Source organism: Gallinula chloropus, assembly GCF_964237585.1.
Source record: "Gallinula chloropus genome assembly, chromosome: 10".
Lineage (NCBI taxonomy): Eukaryota > Metazoa > Chordata > Aves > Gruiformes > Rallidae > Gallinula > Gallinula chloropus.
The window spans coordinates 13925930-13937873 of NC_140095.1; the positions used below are offsets into that span (position 1 = coordinate 13925930).

The 11944-nt window shown below is 60.7% G+C and overlaps 1 protein-coding gene across 1 annotated transcript; it reads left to right on the top strand.

Annotated features, from left to right (window-relative positions):
* The first annotated feature begins 3562 nt into the window (after positions 1 to 3562).
* On the top strand, positions 3563 to 9170 carry GM2A (ganglioside GM2 activator). The gene is made up of 4 exons (XM_084268776.1): positions 3563 to 3857; positions 5884 to 6036; positions 7274 to 7456; positions 7580 to 9170. The coding sequence occupies exons 1-4, from the start codon at positions 3741 to 3743 to the stop codon at positions 7733 to 7735; spliced, it is 609 nt and encodes a 202-aa protein (XP_084124902.1). The 5' UTR covers positions 3563 to 3740; the 3' UTR covers positions 7736 to 9170.
* The last annotated feature ends 2774 nt before the right edge of the window (positions 9171 to 11944 follow it).

The following is an 11944-nucleotide window of genomic DNA, read 5'->3' on the forward strand; positions in this document are numbered from 1 at the left end:
AACACCACCTGGGTAAGAGGGGTGGGGAAGGTGAGGGGCAAGCTCATGGCTGCCCTCAGTCTCCCCAGGGACTGGTGGGACCAGTTGCATGTCCTCTTGGGTAGGTGCTGCTTAACTTGGGTGAAATTCGGTGAGTCACACGCAGTTTCCTGGCATCAGCTCTCACGAGTGTCTTTGTTCTTATCTTCCCCAGCACTTCATACATGGGGCGAGTCTCCTCCCCTGCCTGAGAGTACTTATTTGGGCTGAGCTGAGGAGATCATTTGCTGGATAAAAAGCTCCGCCAGTCCAAGGTGCTGGTCTCCACTTCTCCAGGGTTAGTTACAAGTCCTGGTCCAGACTTTAGAGACTGAAGGCATACGGGGATGAACACAAAAGCAAACGCCTATTTCCAGGCTGAGTTTGCATGGCTGGTGCTGTAGCTGGGAACAGGAGCAGCTACATGGACAGCTGAGCCTGCCCAGTTACCATCCCATTTTGCTGGCTCATGGAGCTCCAGCAGTTTGCACGTGTGCTGGTGATAATTTCTGGCTTTACTGGGGGTGCACTGGGATGTCCCCGTGCCACAAAGCGGGGCTCTGAGTGGGGTTTGTCTTGTGAATGATGGACAAATACCACAGGGTTTGGTCACACCAGGCTGAGGCACCAAGGCAGATGCTGCAGGCTCAGGGGTGCTGTTAGCCATCCACAGCCCTCACTTGCACAGATCACTAACTTGCAGAGCAGGGGGAGGACCAGATCAAGTAAACATCCTTCCTTCAGCCCAGGGGCACATCTGCAGGCTGTGGGTTGGAGGCCCTGCCCGTGCTGCCCCAAAGGTCACTTATTTTAGCTTGATTTTACCAATCTCTTGTTTTTTCCAGTCTTTCCTGTGCAGGTTGCAGTCTCCCTGTGGGAGGGATCTCCTATCACAGCCCTGCTTCATCTTCCTCTGCCCCAACACACCAATAATTCCCTCCCTTTCCAGAACAGCACTTAAACAGCCAGAAACTTTCCAGTGCAGCTGCTTTCCAGCAAAGCAGGGGCTTTCCACAGCACCCCTGGGATGGGATTCACGGCTGCAACAACGTACCCCACTCTTCCCAACCAGGGGAGCTTGGGAACCCCAGGGAGCACACAGGCTGGGGCTGCTGGAGGCTACTTGGAGAAGACTGGGGATGATGGGGACTGTGGCAGCGAGGGGATTTCTGCCTGTGCAAAGGCAGGAAGGCAGAGGCAGCGTGGGGCAGACCCACAGCTCCAGCTTGTTTCATCGTTTGCCCCCAGTGTCTTTTTCAGCGTTATCATTATCTGTCCCCAGAATGATGGAGGCTGGAGAAGTCCCTAATCTGCTGCTCAGCTGAATTGCCCTAAATGGGTAACAGCTGGCTCAACATGAGTTAATTTGTACCAATGGTCATTGAGAGTGTTTGCCAAAGCTTATGGATAAGAGAAGTATTTTTGCAAGCTGTTAGAGTGTCTCAGTTCTCTTTCCAGTTCCAGCTGGTAAGGACTGGGCAGGATGAAGTGCATACAAGGTGGTGTCAGTGCCAGTGCATGGGATTTCCATCTGGGACCCAGCCCTGCATGGTTTGTCTGCAAGGTGGTCCCATGAGCACAGATGGGGTCATTAATTATTTTTATTTTATTTTATTTTCAGAAGCTCATGCTGGGGGGAAGAAAAAAGAAAAAAAAAGGAAAAAAAAAAGAACAAAGGGTAAAAGGAAGAAAAAAGGGGAGAAAGTTTTCCTGGAAGGTTTCTAGGCAATGAGCTGGCCTATGGTGGTAATGCCTGGTAGGTCCTAGCAGAGCTGGTGGCATGGGCAGTAGAGGGAGGGTGGTCTGTGGCTGCACCCTTTGGTCTATTGTTTGCAATGTTTGCTTTTGTAAATGAGACCTAGTGAAGTCCTCAAGGTTGTCACCCATCTGTGCCGGCTGCTTTTTTTCAATGCAAATCAAAGATGTTGAGCCAGATCTGCTGAGGCCTCGTGACTCTGGCTGTGCATGGGTGAGATAGCTCAGAAAAACCGTTTGAACTGCAGAGGATGTTGCATGTGTTGGAGCCCCCAAGGAGGCTGTGGGTTCTTTTGGTGGGGATCTAGGTCACACATGCTTCTGCCTTGAAGTAGAGCCACAATTTCAAGTCATTTCTTCCCCTGTGCGTGTGTTTTCCCAAGCAAAATGATGTGGGTTTGGCTGTTCTTACAGTCTTTTGTTCTCTTCATTTTCCCCCGTGGCAAAATGGAAGGGGAAAAGATGGGAACAGGGCATCTTCCCAGTGACACCTTCACCTGCACTGGTTGGGAGAGGCAGGAAAGCACATGGTGCTGGGCGCTTGAGGCGAGGGGCTGTGCTCTCCCAGTCCCAAACACGATGCTCTGGCCGTGCCCGTGCCTCTCCCCACACATCCTTGTCCCCATCCCTGTCTCCCGGCTGCTCCAGGGCCTCAAGATGAAAGCTAATCCTGGTGGATAACTTTCCATCCCAGTCACTGGTGGGAGGAACCGGGCTATTTATTCCTTGCCCTTAAGCCTCCGTGGTGGATCAGCGATGCAGTTGTCGCTGGTGATGTGGGGTGGGCAGCAGCGTCCATCACAGCCCCTGCCTGCTCCTGTGTCCTGCCTGCCTGCTCCCAGTCGGCCTCGCTGCTAAATAAGGATGAAATGCTAAAAATAGAGCCAAGGCAGGGGTTTGGACAAGCCAGGCAACTCTTCCCAGCGCTGGGGGAGCGATACAAGGAGGCCGGCCAGTGTCAGTGTGTGAGGGAGGGATGAGCTGCCTGTGCGGAAGGGTCCTACCTCTGCTGCAGGGTGGGGGAAGGTCTGAGACCTGCCACACTCATGTCCTGTGTGCTCAGGTGGCTCAGCCCTTTCCAGCTTTTCACAGGGGGGTAAAAAAAAATCTGTTCAGCAAAATATATGGGAAAACCCACATTCCTGTGCCATCTGTGATGGTGGGGTACCACGGGGACATTCCAGCATGATGGGGGGGTGGGGCTTGGGGCAGTTCTGGATGGAAATTGGGCACCCAAAGGGTGGGAGAGGGGGTATGAAGCCTGAAAATGGTGGATAGGTGGGTGGTGGGTTAGTGGGGTGCTGCAAACAGCCCAGTTAGGGACTGCCCGACCCCCGGGTGCCCCCACCCCCCCCCACTCCCCCTCCGCAGCACAGAGCATCGGGTTCAGGGTCTCAAATTATCTTTGCTCTCCATCTGCCGCCTGTCCCGTGCCGGGTGCGGGGTGGGCACGGGGGGGACTGACACTTTGCACCCCGCAGACGGCTCGGCCAGCAGCCCGGGCGGGGGGCGAGCGGGCGGTGGGGAGGTGGTCTGGTCTTACCCACCGAAGCTGGGGGGTGTGTGTATCCTCCCCCTCCCCGGGCAAGGGGCAGGCCCTGGCTGCCTGGGAAGGCGCAGCTTCCCGTCCCAGCATCCCGGCCAATCCAGTCCTGCTCTTGGAAACTGGGCGGGGAGGGAGGGTGGGCGAGAGGATGGGAAAATCTCTGAGCGTACACACGGGGAGGGAGGGGAATCTGGAGCTGGGCCGGGCTCGCAGCAAGCAGCGCGCAGTCCCGCCGCGCACAGCGTCCCGGTCCCGCAGCTGCCAGCCCGGTCCCGGCGGCACCGCGCTGCGGGGAAGCCCCGCTCAGGAAGCCCGCGGCCGCTTCGCTGCTTCCATCGCATCTCTCTTTTTCTCTCCCCGGAGTCTTTCTCCGCCGACCGTCCTAGTTTTCTGCCCGGATCGTCGCCTCGGTGCCGGAGGGATGCTGGGAGCGGGGCTGGCGCTGGCGCTCTGCGCCCTGCAGCTCTGCCCGGCCGCGCTCGGCGGGTCGCACCCGCAGCTGCTGGTGGAGCGGAGCGGCTCCCGCAGGCTCAGCAAGGTGAGGGGATCCCAACCCGGCACCCCGCTCCCCGCTGGGCAGGGAAGGGGGTGGGTGGGGGGTGGGGTGGGGGGAAGATGCTGGGGGCTCGGCGGAGGGAGCCGGTGGGGGGTGTGTGGGGGGAAGCTTTCCCCATCCTGCTGGGTTTTAGCGAGAGATCAGAAGTGTTTATTGCACAGTGCAAAACCTTCCTCCGGGTGCGTGTCTGCAGCTGGGCTGGGGGTGAGGTGGGGGTCCCACAAACCCAGCTGCAGGTTTGGGCTCTGCCCCCTGAGCAGGAGGGGATTTCAGTTCTTCCCAGCCCACCTCCCTTCCCGAGAGCTTTCCCTGCCGCCGTGCCTTCCTCCTCTTCCTGAGCGTTTTCCAGCCCAGGATAGTGCCTCCTCGTTCCCACGCAGCGCTGGGCCAGGCTCATCAACATGCGCTGATTACGATGCAGCTGATTAAGATGCATGACTCTCACGCGGTGCCCAGGGAGACATCCCTATTTATTCTCCAGGAAACCTGGTGTTGCCCTGAGTAAGGGGGTAAGCCGGTTTAAGAAGGCCGGAGGGGGCTCGGGAGGGTCTACAACACAGCCAACACGCAGCCCACGTCCACCTCCTGGAACCTGCAGACCCTCGGGCGAGGGACTCCCAGCTCTTGCTAAACGTCGAGGCGCAGCCTGCCCCTTGCCCTGGCTTGTCCTGAGCCCCACGTCCTGCCCCTTGCCCTGGCTTGTCCTGAGCCCCACGTCCTGCCCCGCAGCCCTTGGGCTGCTCCGGGCTGTGAGCAGGACGGCGGGATGGGCTCTGCTCTCCTGCGTGGGCAGCGCTGCCCGACGGGCTGTTGCCTGGCACCAGGTAATACAGCCTCCACCGGTTCTGCGGCTGCTGAGCAGGCAGGGACAGCCCCGAGCCCGTGGCATGGGGACACGGGCTGCCCCGGCCAAACCTGCTCGGGGTGCACAGCCCTGGCGTCCTGTCGCCTGGGAAAAGACCTGCAATTAGGCTGGAGCCTGTTTGAGGAAGGAGCTGGGGCTGGGCTCTTGCCACCGGCATGTGTCGGGCTCAGGGGTGGCTGTGGGAGGGAAGTGCTGCCCTTCTTCTGGCTGAGACCTTGGGATCTGGGAGCAAAGGGCTCTCATGCTGTTGCCAGCTCGTGGATTTGCTGGTGGTGACTTGGGAGGCTGGTGGGACTTGGAGGAAACAGGGGATGATGCCCAGTGTGACTTCCAGCCAGGACACACAAGTGATGTCCCCCTGCCTGGGTGACATCCCCTGTGCATAGATTTTCATTATCCTGTGGGACAACGCTGCTTCCCCAGCTCATTTGGACTGAACCAGCTGAGCATCAGGCCCTTGGGGATGAGCCCGGCTTGTCTGCCCCTCAGGGATCAGAGATGGCAACGTTAAGCTGTGTTTAAAACACAAAAAGTGGGTGCAGTTCCTGCTCCTGTGTGGGACCAGGTGTCTGGAGCCAGCTGCTGAGGGTTTTCAGTGGCTGAGCTGGTCATGGCCAAGCTGGGAGGCTGTGCCAGCTCCACAGCTACCCTCCAACCTAGAGAACAGCATCCCCATGTCCATCCTGGCCAGCACCTCCCTGCCTCAGTTCACAGAATTGCAGGAGTTGGAAGGGACCTCAAGAGATTGAGTCCAACCCCCAAGGCTCTCTCAAGGCCTTCACACTGACACAGCTTGCTGGGTGTGAGGGATACTCTCGCCTCTCTCGCATGCAAAGCATCTGGAGGCTGGGCTGAGGCAAGTTTAGAAACTGCAGCCTGAGTACCCTCTTTGGGTGAGATGTAGGTGAAAGTGGGTTGTGGCAACTGCTGTTAGACATTTCTGCAACATCCTCAGGCTCAGAGAGCTGGGAGTGTGAGAATTGTAGATATAAATAGTTATTTGGCATTTGTGGGGAGGCTGAAGGTCTTTTTCTGGCTGTGTTTGTGAGGAAATGTGTCAGGTGGTTTGGGTGCCCAGTGCTGGGGAAACTGCCTACAAACTCAGGGCAAAGCTTGCCCTGGCTTCAGCTCCTCCTGTTGCAGGTTGGTGGCTTTGCCTGGGAGAACTGTGGTGATGGGAAGGACCCCGTGGTGCTGCAGAGCCTCTCCGTGGCACCCGACCCCATCACCATCCCAGGGAGCCTGCGCGTCAGTGCGGCCGTCAAGAGCAGCAAGACCATGGCCTCCCCTCTGAAGGTACGTGCTGGAGGTGCCTCTGCATGATGAGGGAGGGCAGAGCTTCCCAAAACCACCAGCAGCTGGGAAATGCCCAGCAGTATGGGAACGGGTACACGTTGGGGAATGAGGCACGGAGCAGTGTGGGGCTCTGTAAGCCAGGATGTGGTGATGGGCATGGGGAGGGAGACCTGTGGTGGGAGCAGACCATGCAGTGGGAACCTCCTAACCTTGTTCCAGTGGGAGAAACCACCTGAGCTGTGCTGTGCCCTGGAGACTAATGACTCAGGGAGGAAAATGCAATCCCAGTGCCTTGGGTGTTCCTGGTCATTTGCTGCAGCAGCAAGACCTGGCTGTTCCCTCAAGGGATGTGCCATGATGCTGCTGGAGCTCTGGGCTGGCCCTGCACCACTTTTTGAGGACTTCTTGGGATGAGACCAAACGAATCTCTGTGGCCAAGGTGCAATGGGCTGACTTGAGCAATGCCATAGTGCCCATTTGGGTCTGGGGCTGCAGTGAGCGTGCTGGGGAAGTGTGGAGAGCTGTGGGTTAGGACCTGTGGGGTGGTTTTGGTAGGGGGTACCAAGGAGAGGGAAGGGAGCATGGGGTGCTTGGAGGTGTTTGCTCAAGGGGTCAAGTTGGAGGAAGAGAAACCCGCAGGCAGAGAGGAACTGAAAGCAGGAAGGGGAGGTAGGAGCATGTGTGGCGGCCCTATGGACACCCTAAAGAGTTGCACAAGCAGGAACCAAGGGTTTCGAGGGCTGGAGCACCTCTCCTGTGGGGATAGGCTGTGAGAGTTGTTCAACTTGGAGATGAGAAGGCTCTGGGGAGAACTTAGAGCAGCCTGCCAGTCCCTGAAGGGGCCACAGGAAAGCTGGAGAGGGGCTGGTTACAAGGGCAGGGGGTGATGGGACAAGGTGGAATGGCCTTAAGCTGAAGGAGGGAGATTTAGATTAGATATAAGGAAAACATGCTTCCCTGTGAGGATAGGGAGGCCCTGGCATGGGCTGCCCAGAGAAGCTGTGGTTGCCTCTGGATCCCTAGCAGGGTTCAGGGCCAGGCTGGATGGGGCTTTGGGCACCCTGGGCTAGTGGAGGGTGTCCCTGCCCGTGGCAGGGGTGTGGGACTGGGCAGATTTTGATTTCCCTTCCCATCCAAACCAATGTATGATTTGATGATTCTTTGAGATGACTTGTGAGGGGGGGCTGGGGCAGGCTGGAGGAGCTGTGGGCATCCATGCTGGACACCTTCCCTTCAGGCAGTGCTGGTGGTGGAGAAGGCACTTGGGGACCTCTGGATCCAGCTGCCCTGCATCGACCAGATGGGCAGCTGCACCTACAACGATGTCTGCACCATCCTTGACAACCTCATCCCGCCCGGCACGACCTGCCCGGAGCCTCTGCTCACCTACGGCATCCCCTGCCACTGCCCCTTCAAAGCGGTACGCCTGGGCGGGACGCCGGTGTGATGCTGGCGGCGCGGCTGGGTACCACGGTGCCTTTCGGTGTTGGGGGCTGGAGGGGTTTGGCTGGCACCTCGCCCCACGTGTCCCCTCTCTCCACAGGGCTCCTACTCCCTGCCAGCCAGCGACTTCCTCCTGCCCGACGTGGAGCTCCCTTCCTGGATGACCAACGGCAACTACCGCGTCCGGGCGGTTGTCAGCAATGGCGGGAGTGAGCTCGCCTGCGTCAAGCTGGCCTTCTCCCTGCAGTCCCAGTGAGGGGCAGGGCACCATCCCTCCTCTCCCCACCACCTTGGTCTCCCGTCCCATCCTATTCAGTTGCATCCCCTCCCATCCCAACCCGTCCCTGTGAGGTGCATCCCTCCTGGAGGAGGCAGCGCCCGCATCCCCCCTGCTCCATGCACACACCCCACACCCCTGCTCTCTGCTACACATAGAAAGACCCCTCTGGCTGTCCTGATGTCCCCAACCCCTTGACCAGGGTGTCCCCTGCCCTGGATAGGGTGGCCTTGGAGGCAAGCCCAGCCTTTCGGCCCTACCTGGGGTCAGTTCTCTTTTACCCAGCTTCTCTTTTTATTTTCCCCCTTTAATCTCATCAGGATAATTTTAGACAACATTCCAGGGCAAAGCAATACTTCTTGGAGCAGTCCATGGGAGCGTTTGGGAGTGCTGGGGGCAGGCTGGAGGGACACAGGATTAGCTGTGGTGAGTGTCCCCACTTGCCCCCACCACCTCTGGTCAGAGCATGGGGCTGTTTTGCAGGAGTATCCCCAAAGTGCCCGCAGGAGACCTGTCCCCCCCCCGTGGCAGCTCTGGGTCTACGCCTGGTGCATCCCTGTGCTGAGAATGGGACCAGCACAGCCACAGGAGGCATCTGTGAGGGCACCTCCCTGTGCCGTGCACTTCCTGTGACACAGCCCAAGTACAACGAGACTGAAACCATCCAAACCCCCAACGGACCTTCCTGCACACAAGGGACCAAGCAGCTGGTGCTGCTCCCAGCAGCAGGAGAGGTGGTCAGACGCCAGCTGTGCTCGCTGAAGGGGGGGGACATGTGGCTGTGATGGGCAGGTGGGACACAGCCTGCCCGAGGACAAGTCCCACTCATCTCATTTTGCCAGTGGGACCAAGACAAGGCAGGATGCTGCGCTGGAACCATCCTACCTGTGCGCTGGCACCTCTGCAATGTGAAACAGCATCCCGGACATAGGACATGCTGGAAGATGACCATGAAGACCAGCAGCCTGGGGTCCTACCCGGGGTTCTGCAGCCCATCAGCTGGCTGTGGCTGGGTGCTGAGATGTGGGCACACATCACCTGCCAGTGCCAGGTCCTCGCCGGGCAGAGGTGCAGGTGACTCCCCAGCCACCCGCATCCCCTGCTCCCTCACTGTCCCTGCCTGCTCGCGTTGTTTAACCCTCCGTAGGGCTGGTGTTCCTCCGAGCACGCACTTTAAACGCCTTAACTACTGACGGACAGCCCCGGCGGGTGGCCTCCTGCTGCGCGGCCGCGCTCCCACCGCCTTTCTGCGCCCTCCTTGCTCCGTCTCATCCCGCTGCCGGGTGCGTTTTGCCTGGAGAAGCACTAACAACCCCCCTGCTCCCCCCTGCCGCTCCCTGCCGCCGTGCAGCGCCCGTGCAAGGGCAGCATCCTCCTTTGGGGCACGTACTGCAGGTTCTTAATAAATCTTTTTACCGAGAATTCGGAGCCTCTCGGTGCCGGGGGTGGCCTGGGGGTGGCTTTTGGTTCCCTTGAAGTAGCGGGGATGTGGTGTGGGGCTGGGGGGAAGCAGAAGCGGTGTCGGGGCTGGCGTGGGGGCAGCGGCGGAGGATGCTACAGCCAGAGAGGCTGAGTGCGAGCAGCCCCGAGCCCGGCTCCTGCGTGAGGGGCGCGGCGGGGATGTGCAGGGGCTGCTCGACCCCCGCCCCGGGGGGCACAGCACACGCTGGGGGGTGGGAGAAGGGGGTTGGGGGGGCGTCTGTCATCCCAAGGGCCGTGTATCGCCTCGGCACCCGCCACCCGGCCGTGCTCTGAAGGCCTCGCCCGAGGGGCAGCATCCCACGGGCGGGGGGGTCCCGCACCGAGCCCCCCGGCCCCCGCCCTGCTCCGCAGCCCGCCCGCAGTTACCGCCGCGCCCGCCAGGCGGCGCTGCAGTGCCGCCCCGCGCTCTGCTCCCCCTCCCCTCCCCGCCTCGCCTGGCCTCACCCTACGGCTCCTCGCCCCGCCCCGCGTCTTCACCGCTCCCAGTGCGCAGGCGCGGGCGCCGCGGTCAGCTGAGCTGGCCGTCACGTGACGGCGCGGCCGAGGGAGCGGGCCCGGCGGGGCTGCGCGGGGCGGCGGCGAGGTGCGGGACCGGGACGGGACCGGGACGGGGCGGGACGGGACGCGACCGGGCGGGGCGAGGCGGCGCCGGGCCGCGCCCCCATGGGGGTGCGGGAGGGGCCTGCGGCCAGCCGGTGGCATGCAGGGGTGCCGGCAGCTCGGCGGGGTGCGCGGGGTCCCGGGGGTGCTGGCAGCCCGGTGGGGCGGCCGGTGCTGGTGCCGTCCCCCGGCGTGGGCGCTGCGGGCTGCGGGGCCGTGCTGGCAGCCCGCGTGGGTGCTCGGGGGTCCGCGGCAGCTCACGTACGTAGTCGGGCCGCTCGGAGCGGGGGGCGCGGGCAGCTGGCGAGGCCGCCCGGAGGTCCCCGGGGGTGCCGGCGCCTCGCGTGGGTGCGTGGGGGAGCTTGGGGGTGCCGGCGGGTCGGAGGGCTGCCCGGCGGCCCCTGGGGGTCCCGGCGGCAGTGCCGCAGGGTGCCCAGAGCCCGGGTGAGCGTACGGGTCCCCCTAGGCCCTGCGCGGGCACCCAGGGGTGCGTGGCCGTGCTGCCCGCGGGGGTGGGTGCTGGGGGCTGCTGTCAGAGGGTCTGGGGGTGCGGTGTGGGGGTTGCAGCCGGCCTTGGCCTGCGCCAGCATGTGGGGTGCTGTTTGGTGCCGCATTGAGCACAGGGGTCCCCTCCCTGCGCTTCGGGGGTACAGCCGTGCTGCAGGACAGCGTGGCCAGGGTGGGAGCTGCGGGGATTTGGGGGGGGGCTTCTGAGCAGCATCCCCATGGGGAAGAAGCTGGGCGGTGGGTGCTGCCAGAAAAGTGAGTCTGGGGGTGACGTGGGGTCGCGGGAGCACCGGGTCGCAGAGGGATGAGCCATCCCATGCTCTGAGGGTGCCGTTGGTGTGGCTGTTGTGTCTGGGAGGTGTCGTGCCGGTGTGGGCATGGTGCTCTGGGGACAGGGCTTGGCTACAACCTCCCTGCGGGCAGGGGAGTGGGGTAAGGGGTGTGTGTGTGGGGTGATCTGGTGGTGCCAGCTTTCCATTGTGTCACGCCGGGGTGGGTTACAAGTGGTGCTTTCGAAATAAAGGCTGCAGCACGCCTGATGGGAAGCAGTGGTGAGTTTTGCTGTGTGGCTCGCTTTTCTGGAGGATTTAGTGGCAGCCCTTCTGCACGCGGCCCCGGCTCAGCTGGGGAGAGCTGTTGGGGTCAGCAGCAAGTTGCATCTTGCTTTCGACTGCTGGCGTGGGGCTGTCACTCTGAAGGACAAATTGCTGTCACATGCACCCTCCTCACTCCCTCCCCTCCCAGGTTTTCTAGGTGCTTATTTCCATGTGATGAGGCTGCTTGCGTGTGTAGAGAAATATTCACGTGAAAGTGGCTGAAGAGTTGGGTTTAATGTGACAACTGAATTGTCTTTGCTCTTTCTGATAATGAGGAAATGATGTAATGGGGTTTTGCTTTGGTTTGCAGTCTTCGTTTTGGGGGATGAGACAAGTTTTGCAGCTTCTTGCTGCTTGCGGGGGAGCTGGGTGCCTGCTCCCTGCTGCTATGCAACCTTTAATCAGGACACAAAGAAGGCAAGTCACGATGAACGCCTTTCCCTGGCTCTTCAAAGCAAAAAGCAGCCGGGCCTGCTCGGGGAAAACAAATGAAGAATCACGGGGAGCAATCAGGCAGGCTGATGTAACTGTGTTGTTTTATCTGGTATCCGGAGGACACCGCTGTTGGGCACTTCAGATTATGTGCTGCTCATCTCTGAGGGGGCTGTCCCTGCCTGACCCAACCCTGGCACCCCTTCAGCCTGCCATCCATGCCCACTACCAGCCCGTGGTGCTTGCCCAAGCCTCCTGAGTCTGTGAATGATGACAAACAGCTTCTAACGCTTTTCCTTGTGTAAACTAACGCCACTGCTCTTCCTGGTCCCTGTCTCTCCGGATCATCCTGCTTGTTCAGGGCATGATTACGTGGCCTGGCTGCGAGGGAGGAAGCTGGGCAGGAGTGATGGAGGTGCTGCCTTCAGCCCTGGAGCACCTCTCTGCATCCCTGCTGGCCAAGGCTGGTCATGCAGCTGCTCTGGAGGCTGGTATTGTGCAGGATGGACCTGCCCTGCTTTCTGTTGCTGGGTGCTGCAGGAAATAAAGCAGCGTTGTTGCGGTCTGGGTA